The sequence below is a fragment of the Pinus tabuliformis genome, chromosome 6, assembly GCF_031772625.1.
Source record: "Pinus tabuliformis cultivar Carrire ecotype Pingquan chromosome 6, CPIR1, whole genome shotgun sequence".
Lineage (NCBI taxonomy): Eukaryota > Viridiplantae > Streptophyta > Pinopsida > Pinales > Pinaceae > Pinus > Pinus tabuliformis.
Genome location: NC_142292.1, coordinates 307,710,165 through 307,728,304, shown reverse-complemented (window position 1 = coordinate 307,728,304; position 18,140 = coordinate 307,710,165). Strand labels below are relative to the sequence as shown.

General features: G+C 38.5%; 1 protein-coding gene across 1 annotated transcript in view; it reads right to left on the bottom strand.

The window, feature by feature from the left end:
- The window catches only part of LOC149258542 (uncharacterized), a 398,534-nt gene that overhangs the window by 232,277 nt on the left and 148,117 nt on the right, over positions 1-18,140 (bottom strand). The window contains exons 3-4 of the mRNA XM_089371974.1: positions 1,156-1,279; positions 779-932 (exon numbers count right to left, since the gene is read on the bottom strand). Of these exons, the coding sequence (XP_089228100.1) occupies positions 779-932; positions 1,156-1,279 (278 nt within the window). The remainder of the gene's footprint in view (positions 1-778; positions 933-1,155; positions 1,280-18,140) is intronic.

Here is an 18,140-nt window from a genome sequence, read left to right as displayed (position 1 = left end):
ATTTGTCCCCAATATTTAAATATCTTCCCCTATCTGGTAAGACAATTATCCATCTGCAGTGCAAAGTGTCCACGTGGTTGGAGAAACCAGAATCCTCCAACCCACTCCGAATCAGGATAAATTTCTGGTTCAAGTAGAACTATGACTCCAACCTTCTCAACCATATAGGCAGATGATGGTATTAAACTTGCTGTTTAAATGAATCCCAGACCTAATCTGTAATTTGAAACCTTGTCCAGATTGAACCAATAAACATGAAATTCAACAATTGATATGGGATAGAAAATTACATATAGCATGCATTTATACTGTCATTTGGGGCTTAGGTGTGTTGCTAAAAAATTCCTAGTGTGTCCATTCACCTCAATAAAAACTAATTAAGCTTACGGGCCTCAATCCATGTATTTGAATTTTGAACTTTGACAGCTCTCAGTCTTTCCAGTTGGAAAACCCCTTAGCAACCTACCCTAGAGTTCTGTAAAAGCCCAATTCACTTGATATATCAAGTATGTATATTTGTTCCCATATAACAAAGTGAAATTTAAGGCATCGTTTGTCTAATAAAAACAAGTTACACATTCGGTCTACTTCACCCAAATCAGTTGTAATTATGCCATTATTTAATACGAATGAAGTATAGCGCAACGCGATATCAGACATTAGATTTTCAGTTGCAGTAAGTAGCAGAAATAATGTTCGTAGATACATATGGGATTATTATTGCCATGAAACATTGCTATTAACCAAGGACAACAAAAGGAAGCCTTTGTAAGCATACTGTAACATGCCGTCCTTCACTGCTACCCATGTGTTTCCAGGGTTCTGTAGGAGCTTTTCCCGTATATCAACCTCTCGTGCATACCCCAACACACTTTTGTAGAGCTCTGAGCAAGCATATACATCAGATTCTTCCATCAGCCTAACCCTCAATCCTGCACATTGCCATTCAAAGTTTGATATGAAACCAAGGAAACAGCAAAGGATGTTATAAGTTCTGTTTTCCAAGGGTCAAGAACACTAGTAGAAATTCCTTAAGGAACATAAGGCACATTCAGGTTTCAAGGGTAAAATATTTAACAATTAAATTTAGGTGACAAAAGTAAGAGTATTCTCAAATTATCCAAGCAATAACAATGGACTTTCAATGCGATTTACCTGGTATGACAGTTGCCCCAGTATGTAAATTTTCATCCATTGAACCTTCGAAGTAGCTAACACAATCAACAGGATCAAAACCTAATTTTGCATATAGAGAAAAAGACTTTGTATTCGCTGCAATCTGGAGAATCAATCCATTGAGAAAGTGATTAGAAATTGATAGACAGTAACTGACCTGCTTTTAGATAACTTTCTATTGCAAACAGTCACTACAATGCATCCATAGTGCATTACATATATTGTTGTCCATGCTCGACAATTTGAATGCAGAATAAAATTAAAGCCAAACTATACCAGGATTTCGAATATTTTCGAAATTGTCTTGTTATGTATTTGCAAAGATTATACTTCCATTTATCTGCATTAAGGATCAACAATAAACAAATTTGCAATTTCCATGTCGCTTTCAATCAACATTACAATTTCAAGTTGTCACACTGGGACTCGGCAAAAACTGGGCTGTCCTCGGAGGCAAGACCCAGTGACTCGGGAAAGATTGAGCAAACACACCACGGAAAAGAAAAAGAAACTCAAAATAGTCTGGACGAGTCGTGGCGAGTCTAGACCAGTCTTGGCGAGTTCAGGGCCAAGTATGAGGCGAATACTCAGCCCAGCTAAGACTCGGCCAGACTTACGAGTCTCACCCCTGTCATACTGCATTGGTTTAGATATATGTCCTCTCGACCTTGAACCTGGTAACAACAATTTTGATGCTACCCTAAGTTGCTAGTAATCTCTAAATTTTATAAAAAATAACTAATTGGTTCAAAATAGGCTATTCGATGCCTCGATAAAATGGGAAATCCTCTAACTTCTTATGCACAAAGCTGGAGCAGCCATAGAGTCCCGGGGTAGCTCAATTGGCTTGGTGATAATGAAGTGTTATGTACTGTGAGATTTGAGGTTCAAATCACCCATTTACTTGTGGTTGTGTGGTTCACCTAGGAGTTATAGTGCTAACTGTCAGAAATCCTGTCATACAAATACCAGACTGACCCAGTTGCCTATTACTCTTAATACAAAGAAAAAAATAAGAAAAAGCTAAAGAAGGCGATACATTTGTGTCATCTATTTTCCAGCTAATACAAAAAGGATGGTTATACACAATAGCTACACTACCAAATCTTCTTGTTCTCTTGTGATACTAGTAAACAAAGCTGGAGCAGACCATACAATCCAGGGGGCAGCTCAATTGGCTTGGTGATAATGAAATGTTATGTATTGTGAGCTTTGAGGTTCAAATCTCTCATTTACTTATGGTTGTGTGGTTCACCTAGGGGTTATAGTGGTAACTGTCAGAAATCCTGTCACACAAATACCAAACTGGCCCAGATGCCTATTACTCTTATTTAAAAGAAAAAAGTAAGAAAAAGCTGAAACAGGTCATACATTTGTGTCATCTATTTTCCAGATAATATAAAAAAGATCGTTATACAAAGTAGCTACACTACCAAATCTTCCTGTTCTCTTGGGATACTAGTAAACAAAGCTGGAGCAGACCATACAGTCCCTGGGGCAGTTCAATTGGCTTGGTGATAATGAAGTGTTATAAATATATACAGTGAGATTTGAGGTTCAAATCTCCCATTTACTTGTGGTTGTGTGGTTCACCTAGGGGTTATAGTGGTAATAGTCAGAAATCCTATCACACAAATACCTGACTGGCCAAGTTGCCTATTACTCTTTATAAAAATAAAAAAAATAAAATTGAAGCAGGCCATACATTTGTGTCATCTATTTTCCAGGTAATACAAAAAGGATGGTTATACACAGTAGCTACACTACCAAATCTTCTTGTTCTCCTGTGATACTAGTAAACAACGCTGGAGCAGACCATACAGTGCCCAGGGCAGCTCAATTGACTTGGTGATAATGAAGTGTTATGCATTGTGGGATTTGAGGTTCAAATGTCCCATTTATCTGTGGTTGTGTGATTCACATAAGGGTTATAGTGGTAACAGTTAGAAATCCTGTCACACAAATACCAAACTGGCCCAGTTGCCTATTACTCTTAATAAAAATAAATAAAAAATAAAAAATGAAACAGGCCATACATTAGAAAAGATAGTTATACACAGTAGCTACACTACCAAATCTTCTTGTTCTCTTGTGATACTAGTAAACAAATCTTCTTGTTCTCTTGTGATACTAGTAAACAAGGTATCCATTTTCTCAATCTCTCTTTCTGCGTTTTTCCTATGATAACTCAAAGCTTGCCACAAGTGATATTTTACTTAAAAAGCATCAAGGTCATATACCATCTATCAACATAAATCTGGGTTGCATCACAATAGTGTTGTTTCAAACTCTATCTACATAAGATGGTAACTTCCTTCCACAACATTTATCCTTTGGGATATAAAATATGATCTCTTGATGCTAAATCGCAACATTGCTTGAGATGATTGGAATGGAAAACGAGTTAAAAACAAAAATATATTCCAAGACAGTCTTCTTAATGGATCAATTTTCCCATTGTGCCAGTTACTCAAGAAGAATCTGAACATATAGCTGATGTGGTTAGAGTTGGAAGTTTAGAAGAGGCTATGGTTACATACCATGTTAAGGTTGCATCGTTGTTCTTTACTCAACATAGACATGGTTCCACAGGCTATGCGATGAGCTGGTATAATGATAAATCATCTAGTTAATTTGTATAGTAAGCCACAACCTTTCTCTATGAATGCTGATCCAAAAAGATAAAAGGTAGAAACTTTGCAATACATCTGTCTCTCTCATGATTTCAACTAATTTATCCAGCAATCTATCAAAGATGTCTTGCCATTAACACCCTAGGAAACACCGATCACTATTGTGCTGGTTTGAACTCTACAGGGATTTTGTTCTACGTATACTCCGAAACATCCTAGGTAGCCACAACATTTATGAATGTCTCACTCTTTATCCACAACTGAATGGATAATTGGAAGAGACTTCAACATGGATCAATGGGATGGTCAGCTAGCCAAAGGGCATAATGTTGCTTTTCGATCTACAAAGTATCAAGTTGGATGCATTATAAGCTTTTGTCAGGGATTTCAGATATACTTAATATATATCTTGTTTGTTTATCATGTGTTTGTAGGGGTAAATTTTTTCAAGAAATTTAATTACTTAATTCTTTCTAATCTTGTGGAATATAGTTATAATTATGAATTTACAACAATTAGAATGTTATACAATCATCTATTTCTTTCTTTTTATTGGCTCTGGAAATGGTAGGTATGATGATATGTTTCTAAATTTTGTATAATTACATTAATTTTTTGAATTTTTTGTTTGACAAAAAAAAATTAATAAAATCAAATAGTGCACTGTATTATTTTTGAAATGGTGATGAATTATAATAGTAATGCCATTAGATTCACCTTTAAATTGTCAACATGTCATAATATTTAACCTTGAATTGTTTATAATTAAAATTTCATAAATTATTAGAAGATTACAAATATGTTTTTACAAAATCACATTATGAAATACAAATAATAACTAACTCATTTTAATCATCTATCTTTTTCCTCAAAACAAATAAGCTTTCATAATATCAGTGTTTAATGTATGTCATATAATCTCTTAAACTCATAAATGACTCTAATTTACCCACAAACCAATGTAAATATTTTAAGAAACTAAACAAAATACACAGTGAAAATGGAGCTCACAATATTGAATTTGTTGTAGGGTCACCCATACAATCAAATGCAAGGTAAAGAAATGGATAGTGAGGTGCCACTTACACCTTCCTTTTCCTTTTGTCACAATTATGGATAAGGACATCGCCTCGTCGTTCAACATGGAACCATTAGTATAATTAACAATTCTTCTCCTCTTCCTAATATATTGGATTAAATCAAAATTCAATTCAAGAAATTTATACAACTTGTATCGAATCTGACTGTTAGTTAAGTCAACAACATACTCTCTCAACCTTTGGGGTTGGTATTTTGGTCTCTATTTTCATTTGATGTGTGTGAGAGAGATCAATACAACTAGTACTAGCCAATGTTAGGTGATTGCGTATGAATTGCTTAGGTACTCATTTGGTACTTTTGCTATTTGTAACTTTATATGTCCATTGCTTATTTGCATTTAGCCTTGCTTTATGAATGTTGAGCACACCTATGAGAAATAGCTATTCTAGATGAAAGATCAATGAATTCTAATTTCCTCATTTATTGTCATAGTTTCACTCTTGTAATTACCAATCAAGTCACATAAAAAAGGGCATTTTATATAGGCTCAGGTGCTCATGCTTTTGGATACAAGTGTGAGGTGTGTAAAAATTAAGAATATACCTTCATGAAGTTCAATAATGTCAATGTCTATGAAAATTAATAGTCATGCTATCCCAATCACATCACATTTTATGGTAATCAAAAAAATATTTTAGTCATTGCAAAGACAATAATCAATACTATATATAAGGAATGGGTTCAATAAACATTATAATTGATGTGGGCTTTCTAGTTGTCATAAATATTGTTGTAGCTCCCAGAGACAACCTTGGATTGCTTACAAGACCAGTGCCTAGGCACATCTAGATTTGTGTGTCTCAAATGATTTACAGGAAACTGGAGACATCACTTATGTGCTATAGATACATATATTTATAGGAAATGGGTTGGTTCATTTATCCAAAGAAATAAGACATGGATTTTTGGTACTTCTTCATAGGTTCAAATCTCAGAATAAAAATAATGGAGGCCAAGTATTTCAAGGGCTTACAACTTAATAAGATTTTGTAGGGTAGATGAAAGAGGACAAAGAGAAGGAGCAACCCATCACATAGAGCATAAGGCTTCAAGACTTCTACACTTAACACATAGAGCTTGAGGCATTAAGGATTGCTATACTTATTTGAGTTACAAGCAAAAATACTGGATGAAGGAGGAGCTAAATACTATGATTCATTTCTTGTAGATTTAAAGATATGATTTCAATAGTCCACACAGGTATATGCATCAATAGTCTTGAGACAAGTGAATCTGTGATATAATTACAAGCACTTGCATTCACAAATCAATACAAATAAATCTTTGAAGAAGCTTGAAATATTTCTAGCATCTATAATTGCATGAATACAGAGAAGAAATATGAACACAAAATGGGTTTTAACAGAGGGAACACATACTATAATTCTTGAAGAGGGAATCACCACCATTCCCTTGATATTCTAAAAAATCTATGTTACAAAGAGATACAGTCTGAAAATAGCATGTAGTGTTTTCTATAGAATTTCTGAACCTTTTCTAAGTCTTGCTTTCCCCTATTTATCTAGAGAGGGGAGCAAGAACATTCATTACATAAAAAATATCTATGGTCTAGATCCAGCTGTCGGGTCGACTAGCTGTATCAGTCATAAATGGCTCTCTAGCCCAAAAATATTACAGAATTAAATGCCTCAGAAGGAAAGTAGATTGGAGGACATCAAAATAAATATCGGTCAAAGAGAAGCATTAAACTGTCTTAGTGCCCATCCCAGTAATAGCTTCTATTATAGATTGCAGTTGGCCCATTTTATGGCCTCTCGTGCTGCTCAACTAGCTCCCATCACTTCCGCTTTTACTACTCGAAGGCCTTCCTCTGTGGAGTAGGGGTGGGGTAAACTGTAAGTGCCTGTATTTACGGTCCTTTGCTATGTAGAGGGATGGGGCTCCATGTTGAGCCATTAATCTTCCTGAGTCCTATGTACTACTCCATTGTTGCGCCATGCTCCATTTAAGTCTTTAGCTGCCAGCCCATCTGCCCATTAAAACTCTGCTAGACACTACCAGAGCTTTGAAAAGCCTAGTGTCGTGTATTATGATGTAATAAGGACGACCTTTGAGCACGAGCTTTAACATAGGAACATCATGAAACAGGCGAGCTCGACTTTCCTTTAAGCCCTTACGCTTTGAGCCCCTTTGTGCTTCTTCCTTTAGGTGATCGGGGGCTTGAACCAAGCACTAAGCCCTTCAAGCGCTAAGGCTTTCAACTACCGCTCTGGGGCCTTTTCCTTTATAATCTTGAAAAGCCTTAGATAGCCCTTACACCGCATCGGCCGATATCTCGGAAGCAAAAACCTTATGAAATATGACCTATGAAATATCGCATCTGAGGTCCTTTTTATTTGTTACTCGGAATCTCTCATCTCGACGCTAAATGCAATTTTCCTTAGTTGCGATCGCTAATATGTAGGATGACATCAGCAATTTCACGTGTCACCCTGTGAGTGGTGACACATGTCACCCTGTAATGGCCCCATAAGACCCCTAAAAATGCTGAAAATGAGTGACATGTGTCATCTTCCACGTCAACATCCATACTGCCACGTGTCCTCCATACTGCCATGTCATTTATGATGTCAACTACCCTATCAACTCTGAGGACCAATCATATGCCACCACATGTTCCCCTGTAGGAGAGAGAAAAAGGCCTTCCCAACCCTATTTCCGCAGGCATTTCCTTTGTTAATGAGTTTCATCCCTCCCCGCCGATTTTGCACTAAATTGCAATATTGCAACCCTGCAAGGTTTTAGGGGAGGTAGCCCCTTTGTTCCTGTGATCACCGATAGTGCAGGATTGTGAGATGTGGGATTTCCCATCACAGATATGTTGTACTACCACATGGAGGAGAGAGAAAGGGGCGACCCTGCCTTGGGTTTACCATGCTTTTTTGTTGTATTTGGTTTTTGGCCTCCCCACGTTTTAACACTAAGACCCAAATTTATCGGTGATTCACCCCCTCACAATTCCTTAAGGATGTCCCATCAAGTATTGCAGGGGCCATACAGGATGCGGGATGCGAGACTATTGTGACTGCAGGACTGCAGGGTATCTGATAATTGCTTGTCAGGACCATGTGTAGGATGTGGGACTGTTGTGACCAAGATGTGGGACCTGCGGGATTGCTATGACTACAGGACTGCGGGGTCGCCAAGATGTGGGATTCACTATGTCCGAGGCTCCGGACCTCTAATAAACAGTACCACCACATGGAGGAGAGAGAAAGGGCCTGCCCGTCCCTATCTTTGCGTGCATTTCCTTTGTAAAATAAAATCGTCCACTCCCCCGCTATTAACATTATCGACATATTCGAGGAACACGAGATGGGAGGACGCGGTGGGAGTTTAGCAGCGACCAGGGCAACCACAGCGTATAGGGTTAGATTCGAATGGTAGGCGGCAGGGGAGGGAGCTCTGCTCCCTCCTACAAGGATGCAGTGGCCAGCAGGAATAAATCATCAACTGAAACTAGTAAAGGAGATATGAACAATAGTAACAAGGGCATTGAAAAAGACACAGATGGGACCAGAGCAAAAGAAAACAACAGCACAAAGGACAAAGAGGAAGAAGAAAAAATTCTGGATTCAAGAAACAAAACTTAGAAAGGACCTTGCAAACTGAAAGTTGAAATCACTCCTCGAGTAATATTAAATGACCCTGCCCTGCAGGAGCACAGGGAACACATGGGAACCTATGCCATTATCTGTAAATTTATGGGATTATGGCCCACAGAAAAGGCTTTGAGAACGTGGATCAAGTATCATTGGAAGCCCAAAGGCAGCATTGAACTACATCTAGGGTCAAAAGGATTCTTCACAGTGGTGTTCTCAAACATCGAAGATAAAGATAGAATATTCAAAGGAGGTCCCTATTTTTTGCAGTGGCAGGTCTCTATATGAGACCTTGGAGGATGAACTTTGTCACAGAGAGGGAGACTTTCTCTTCAGTTCCTGTGTGGGTAAGGCTCTACTCTCTACCTCTTGATTAATAGCAAACTAATTTGTTGGCTGCCATTGGCAATAAACTAGGACGCTTTGTCAAAGCCTCTGAATCCACTAGAAGGGGAAAATACACCTCCTTTGCCAGGATATGTGTGGAAATGGATCTATAAGGAGCACTTCTAGATGAAGTCATCCTGGAAGTTCAAGATGAGGAATGGGTGCAGACGGTAGACTACGAACATATCCCCTTCAGATGCTGAAGATGCCATGAACATGGGCATATACTAAGAGAATTCCCTCTCAGCAAAGAAGATAATAAAGAAAAACCTAACACAATGAAGGATACTGAAAGCTTCCAGAAAGTGGCCAGCAGAGGAAGAGGAGGAAAAAAGGGGCCAAAACAACTACACACTGAAGGGTGAAAGGGTAGTCAGAATAAGTTTCAAGTGCTAGAAGAGCCTGAAGAAAGTATAAGAGAGATTCAATTTCAGGAGGATGAAGCTAAGGGTAAAGGAAAAAAAGAGGATACAAATCTTTCCCCAGGAACTGACTCTCAAAAAGAAACCATGAGAAGTGATACAGAGATGGAAACGGACCAGGAAATGACCCAAAGTGAAACAGACATGGAAGATCATGAACTACAAGAAATCCTTGACAAGGAAAACTTGGACCTGGAAGGATTCCTGAGGCAAGGAACCAAAGGAGGAATAGAATCTTTGCCTCAAGAAGAATGCCACAGGATACATCAGCTGTTTTTGTGGAAGACTCAGGAACAAGGATTGGAGAAAATTACAAACATCCACAAACAGGAGCATAGAGGTGTGAAAACAATGAAAGTAACTCCAGGACTAGCCACCAGAAATCCAGGCAAAAAGAGAGGCAGAAAAAAGCAACACGAGCTCCTGATGGAGTGCGGAAAGCTAATGGTAGATTCGGGTAAGATGAAAGATCTAACCAGTTACTCCTTTACTAATCTTTAATTATGAAGCTCATATCATGGAATATCAGAGGTCTAGGTAGTAAAAGGAAACAGAGAATGCTAAGTAATAGAATGAAACTAGTAATGCCAGACATAATCTTTATTCAAGAGACAAAATGCTCTATTCAGAAAATAAGGCAAATCCATATCAAATGGCTCAGCAAATTTGAGTTTCTAGAAGTCAAAGCAGAGAACACAGTGGGTGGTATTCTCACCCTTTGGAACCCCCAAAAAGTCAGCATTGTAGATGCGGAGGCGACAAGAAACTACTTATCAACCATCATTCAGCCTATGGGAATGACGGAAACCTTCCTGATGACGAATGTATACGACCCTCAGAAAATTGATGAGAAACTTAGATTTCTGAACTCCCTGGCAGAGCTCAGAAGCAGACATGAAGAAATCCCTTGGGTCATTGGAGGAGACTTTAATATGATTAAATCTCTGTCAGAAAAAAAAAGGAGGCACCAGAATCCTTAGTAGAGATTCTGTAGAATTCCATTCTTTCACAGAAGACATGAAAATGGTTGACTCTGAAATGCATAATGGTTTTTTTACCTGGAACAAAAAAAGAGGAGGCAATGCTCAGGTTGCCTCCAAATTAGACAGATTTTTGATCTCCGAGAAACTGATGCTCACAAATTCAGAAATCTCTGCAAGTATTCTCCCATTTGGAGGCTCGGACCACTGGCCGATTCAACTAGAAATCAAGGGAATTGATGCTCCCAGAAACAGACCCTTCAGATTTGAGAATATTTGGCTCTCTCATCCAGACTTCATCAGCAACATTGAAAAATGGTGGTCCGAAGATCTTCAGGTTCAGGGCTCCAAAATGTTCCTCCTCCATAAAAGACTAAAGCTCATAAAAGTCAGACTCAAAGAATGGAACAAGAAGGATTTTGGTAACATTTTTGCAAACAAAATTTCTGTGGAAGTCAAATTGCAGGAGCTACACCAAGCAATGATCACAGATGGTTTTGATAAAAGCAAAAGTGAGCAGGCCGAAAAACTCAACCTAGATTGGGAGAATTTATGCAAATAGGAGGAAATCTTTTGGAGACAAAAGTCAAGAGTGCAATGGCTCAAAGAAGGTGAGCGAAACACTCGTTTTTTCCACCGTTCCACCATTGCCAATAGAAAGCACAATAGAATCTCCTCAATACTGAATGTTGATGGGGAGCTTCAGACCTCGCACAAGAATATTGAAGGTGTGTTGGTTCAATATTTCAGAGGCATCACAAATGAAAATAATCCAAACAGAGAACAACACATCAAGGAAATTATAAAAAATATTCCGAGGATGGTGTCAAAAGAAGATAACTTCAACCTGAACAAGCCAGTTACCAAAGCAGAGGTCAGTATGGTAATCAAAGACATGCAGAATGGCAAAGCTCCAGGTCCAGATGGTTTCAATGTTGATTTTTTCAAAGCGTGCTGGAAGGTGGTCAAACAGGACATCTTGGATGTGGTTGAGGACTCCAAAAGAAGTAAATCCATTCTGAAGGCACTCAACAACTCCTTCATATCCCTGATCCCCAAACAGGACTCTGCCCTGACTCCTGATAAGTTCAGACCCATTGCTTTATGTAATGTTGTTTACAAAATTATTTCCAAAACCTTAGCCAATAGACTCAAACCTCTTCTTCCTTCTTTGATTTCTGGGGAACAGTCTGGATATGTTGAAGGACGACAAATCCTAGACAATATTATTCAGGCCAATGAGGTTGTTCACTCTCTCACTAGTAAAAAGCAAGCTGGTATGATCATACAACTAGACATTGCAAAAGTGTATGACAAGGTGAATTGGACTTACATTAAAAAGGTCCTTTCTGCTTTTGGATTTGATCATCATTGGATCAGATGGGCTATGGCTTTGGTTATTTTACCCAGCTTTTCAATTCTAGTAAATGGCTCACCCTCAGAGATCTTCACTCCTACCAGGGGTCTCAGGCAGGGTGACCCACTCTCTCCCTTCCTCTTCATTCTCATGATGGAAGGATTGGGCCGAACCATCAAAAAGGCCAAAGGTTTAGGGAAGATCAAAGGTCTCCATTTAACGGAGAACGACCAAGCTTTGACTCATCAGCAATTTGTGGATGACACCATGCTGCAGGGCATCCCCACAGTCAAGGAAGCTACTGCATACAAGAAAATCTTAAATGACTTTGCCTTGGCTTCAGGTATGGAAGTCAATCTCTCCAAATCATTTTTTTTTTTCTTAAACACTACCATTGCTATCCAAAGGAATATATCTAGAATTTTGGGCTTCCAAAGGGAGGTCCTCCCTTCAAAATATTTGGGTATCCCCCTGATGGACAAACCAATGCACAAAAATGTCTAGGAACCGATGCTCAACAAGATGCAAGATAAGATCAAACATTGGTCTTATAGGGCGTTGAACCTGGTTGGCAGATTGATTCTAACTAAGACAGTTCTTCAAGCTATCCCTGTTTTCTTCTTATCAACCCTGCCAGCTCCCAAAGGCGTCTTACAACAATTCAGGAACATTCAAAGAGACTTTCTCTAGGGCAAGGAGGAAACCAGAAAGAAATGGGCCCTTGTGGCTTGGGATAAAATCTGCAAGCCCAAAATTCATGGAGGCCTAGGCTTAGATGATCAGGAGATTCTAAGTAATATTTTAGGAGCTAAACTTTGGTGGAGATGGGTTAAAGAACCAGGGGCGCAATGGGCTAATACTTGGAAAGAGAAATATGCCAGCTCCTGGCAAATGAGTGAGCTCATCAGAATGTCAGGGAACATAAAAGGCTCTCACATCTGGAACAAAGCTTGGGAAAATAGAGGTCTAGTTCAAAATAATGGCTTCTGGGAAATCAGAGCAGGAGATCAGGCTCTCTTCTGGGAGGATAAATGGCAGCAAGAACCGATGTTGTTAAGGGAGGACTTTCTGGGCATCAAGCAAGAAACTGATCTCCAAGGGCTAACAGGAGTCAGGGATTTATGGAATCCTCCTCAGGACACTGAGAAATGGAGAATCTGGAGAAAAATAGATTGCAGAGCGAACAACCCCATAAAAGCAAAAACAGATGAACTCATGAAAATATTGGAACAGAGGAAGATTCTGGTAACAGATGGGCAGGACCAGTTAAGATGGGGCCAAAACAAAGAGGGAACCTTTAATATCAAGGAGGCTAAAAGGATTTCTCTTAACCTAGGGCCCTACGTTTTGGATAGATCCTGGCAAAAGCTTTGGAATTACCAAGGTTGGATGAAGATCAAACTATTTATGTGGCTAGTTCATCACAGGAAAATATTAACTTGGTATAACATTCAGAAGAGGAGAATGATGGGGCCTTCTAGATGCCACCTATGTGAGGCTCAAGAGGAGACTATGGAGCATATTCTCAATAGTTGTTCCTATACCTCCTGGTTATGGGATTACTTCAAAATCATTTTTCAGCAGACAGACAAAGACGAAGGTAGCATTATTAACACCCTGAACGAGTGGAGAAAAGACTTTGCAGACAACGAGATCCTTAATTTAGCCTGGACCTTTACACCAAGCTTAATTATTTGGAATGCTTGGAAAGAAAGGAACAAGAGAATCTTCAAGGATGAAAAGACTTCTCCGCTCTACCTGATGGATTTGATCTTAAAGCAGATAAAGGAGACTATGTCCACCACTCTGCACAGTTATCCCTCGAATCCTCCCACAACACTTGAATTGAGATCTCTCAAGCAACTGGGAATGCATGAGATCATCCTCAATGGTATGAGGAAAAAAGAAAGAACAACGGAAAGGGAAAAGGAGTTCTGGCATCCTCCACCTAATGGTTACCTAAAATGCAACATTGATGGGGCTTCTAAAAGCAACCCGGGGACTGCAGGTTATGGAGGTGTCATGAGAGATGAAGATGGAAAAATAATTTTTTCCTTCCACTGTCATTTAGGCCATGCTTCCAACAACATGGTCGAATTGATGGCATTGGAACAATGTCTAGAGCTTCTTAAACTCAATAATAGCTCAAATGTTCTCATCGAAGTAGACTCCAAAATTTCTATAAATGCAGTCAAGAAAATCAGCTACGGTACAACTCCTGAAAGAGTCTCAAAACAATGGAGACTAATACAAGTGTACCAGAGAATTCAAAAACACCTCCAAAGTCTACGAACAGTTAGCTTCAACCATGTTCGGCAGAAGGCCAACAAACTTGCAGATCTTTTGGCCAACCTAGGAGTGACTAATCCAGATTGCAGAGTTGAAATGAAATGGCAAGAGATGCCTACAAGCAAGCTAAAAGCTCTCTGCGAGGCTCAAGCCGTAGAGGACAAAGAAATTTTCGATTGTTGGGCACGAGGAGCAAACCAAGATTAATGCTCTTTTGCCTGTTTCTTCTTCTCAGTTCGGCGGTCAACTCCATGATTTTGGGCTTTCTCTGCATTGGTGACTTCTTCCTTTGGGGAATGGAACCTTTTCTCCTTCGTGCCTTGAGAGGTGACACAGGGTTTCATATGTAGTTCCAAAAGGTTTCGGCAGCTAGTTTCAATGTTGGGTTAAGCAGGTGGAAGGGCGGGTCTGAGGGCTACACCAAGTGGGATTAAAATGTGCACAAAGAAAGGCAAGATAGGGAAAGAGGTAAAGTGGATCACGACAAGGTCTTTTCTCAGCGCTGGGAGTCAGAGCTTCCCGAACAGTAGAAAGCAGCCACGATTTTTTTGCGTCATCTTAATTTTTCAGTGACCACCGCTTTCCTGTCAAAGGTGGTTTTTGAATTCTTGCAGCGATGCCACAGAAAGCATGCCACGTGGAGGAGGGCCCGGTCCCAAATCCACTTTCCCCGCGCCCTAAAGGTCGATGACCTCGGGTGTGCGATTCTCTGCTCAGCCGTCCGATGGTGCCTGGCTAATCAACGCTCAGGATCCATCGCGTAGCTTGGTGGGGCCCGTGGTCTTGGTCGGGTTGGCGGTTGGCGGTTTTGGTTGCGATCGCACCACTTTTGGGTTAAAAGTGGTTTTAGTCATAATGGGAGCGACACCTTCAGACTTCCGACACGTGGCCAGCGCGGGAAGTGGAAACCACCCTCCATCGCGAGGTAAGTTTCACACAGGTTTGGTGATGCGATATTTTGGAGCGCCGTCCGATTTCGTGGGGTGTTGCGAACCGTCGGATCTATTGATTCCTTTTAAGTGGGGCCCCATGTATTGACGGGCTTTTCGCTTGGGCTTCGTGGTTGGTTGCTTGTCGTAGCTCAGGCTTTTGGGGGATTGGTTTTTCATAAAGTTTGTTTTGAATGTTTTTACTGTTGGCAGCGGAATGATGCTTTTCTTTGGCATCATGCCCTTTGTTTCCCAGTCTCCTCTTGGAGTTCAGGGTTTATGTAAATTTTGTAATTTTTTCTTGATTTATTGAAATAGAAGGAACTACTCTTGCTTTAGCAAAAAAACATTATCAACATATCCCCCCCCTGCAATTCGTTAAGAATGGCCCATTATTATTCTGGGGGCCATGCGGGGCTGTGGGATGTGGGATTTGCCCGTCGCCGATCGTCGATAAGCCTATGAACTCCCAGGGCCCGCCGATATGTCCAATAAGCTGATGTGCGAGACTGTGGGGTTGTTGATATGCAAGATTGCGAAGTGCGGGGCTTATTGTGCCTGGGGCCCCTGATATGTGATATTTTCGCTCATACTTAGTCATTTTCTTGGTTTTCAAGGCTTTCCAAGTGTGATCTTCAACATGCTCTAACTTCCAATCTAAAAGTCCATTCTTGGACTTCTATATACCATTGGAAATCTCTTTCCGAGCATTAGGAAATGGAGAGGGTCTGATTAAGCTCTGAGATTTTTGTGGTCTTGGAAATTGGCTCCAAACTTCACTGCTCTTGGGTAACCTTGACCAATTGAAACCCATAATGCAGTGAGTGACAACAAATATATTGGAGAGAATCAAAGATGTTCATGCTAGTCAGATAGATGGCTGAGTACTTGATTTTTATCTATTGATGCATATAATACTTTACACATCACATATACTATTTAGTAGATTTTCCATATATCTTAGATACTATAACTAAAACTAACTAACTAACTAACTAACTATATATATATATATATATATATATATATATGCTTTCATAATATAATTTCTTAATTGTATGCTATCTAATATCTTAACATCATTTGAAGATTTTAAATGACTCTAATTCACCGACAAAGTAATGTAAATATTTTAGAAACCAAACAAAATACAAATGGTGAAAATGGAGCTCACAATATTGATTGTGTTGTTGAGCCATACATATTTTCAATAAGGAGGAAAGGAAATGGATAGTGAAGTGTTACTTGCACCTTCCTTTTCCTTTTGACACAACTATGGATAGGGACTCACACTCTCACCATACAATATGTAGTCATTAGCATACTTAATAATTCCTCTCCTCTCCCTAATAGATTGGATTAAATCAAGATTCAATTCAAGAACCATATACAACTTATATTGAACCTGCCTATTGGTTAAGAAAACAACACACTTGCTCAACCACTAGGGTTGGTTGTTTGATCTCTATTTCCATTTGATGTGTGTGTGAGAGAGACTCATACAGCTATTACCAACATATGTTAGGTCATTACATATGTACTACTTAGATGGTTTTTTTTTGCAAACTTTACATGTCCATTACTTATATGTATTTAGCCTTGATTTATGAATCATTTATGAAAAGGTGTTAATGTGTATGGAAGTTTAGCGAGTTCTAATTTTCTCATTTATTTTCATAGTTTCAATCCTATAATATTAATCAAGTCACATAAAAGGGAATTTTTTATAGGCTCAAGTGCTCATCCTTTTGGCTCCGAATGAAAGATCTAAAAAATGATAAATATACCTCCACAAAGTTTAACAATGTTGATGTATATGGAAACTACTAGTCATGTGATGCCAATCATATCACCTTTTATGGTACTCAAAATAATATTCTCGTTAGTGCAAATATAATTATTGGCAATATACTACAAGGTATGGGTTCAACAAACAATATAGATATTTCGGTTTTTTAAGTTGTTAGAGATATATTGGAGAGAATTGAAGGTGTCCATACCAACTAGATTGAGCATGGAAGTGATTGAGTCCTGCATGTTGATGCCTATAATCTTCTATAGTTTATAAATAATCTTTAGTAGATCCCTTATAACCTTTAATACATATTTTATGTGTGTTAGATAGTACAACAATATGTGTTTACATTTCATAATTTTTCAATTAACAGCTATATGTATGTATGTATATGTGTGTCTATGTGTAAATTTGGATTAGTGTTGACATTGTATTTTTTTATTTACTTGATATTTTATATTTTAAAAGTGACATCTGTCAACTTCTACTTGAATATGGAAGGAATTGTATTTATATCCCATATTGGGTTATATAAGGTGCCTCTTGACATAATAACATTCATTAGAAATATGTGCTAAGTGTTACACATGAAATGTTTGACGGATTTCTCTAACTTGGCTTCAAAATGTGATTGCAAACACATTAAAGAACAAAGACATTATTATACAATAAAATCAAGAGGTATTATATATTCAAATATTATGGCACAAAAATAGAGAGACTAAACTTATTTAAATCTTATTAACATTTAGTTCTCTATGCATATACACAGAAAAGAATAATACATGAATGTTCTTCTTAACCTAATCTATCAAATAATATAATTTATAACCTTCTATGATTGGGTTACTATGCCTCTATATATTATTTCCATGTGGGAATATATAGTGACCATGTATTTCAATTTATTTGTCTATAATATGGTTAATTTTTGGTTCTTTCTATGCTTTAATTTAAGTGGTACTTTTTGTATTTTTCTCAATTTATTTGAAAATTGATTTATCTTTCTTTGAATTTGCAAACATGATGAAAGCTTTAGAATCTAATTCAGTTGAGGTGGAGGTGGTGATATGACATCATCAACATATTTTTTAAGCTTGAATGTGGGCTAGCAATATAGGTAATTGTTAGTTGAGTCGAAGGTGGGTTAGTTCCATGCATGTTGTAAATTCCTATAGGCATCCATCAGTCTCCACTTACCATATTTTTCTGCCTTTGCATGCTTTCGTTCATATCTTAACTACCATTATCATGATAGAGGTAGTGAGCGTGGCTGTTATGTGGAATATATGATTGTGAACAAAAGTATCTTACCTAGGCCTGGTGGACTAACCTAGAACAACAAAAAGATAAAGGGGCTAATTTTTGCCTTAAAGTAAATAGATAACAAGATGAAGCCAACCTAGAATCTGTCATGTGATTTTCTCCTTCCTTAGATTGTATGCTCC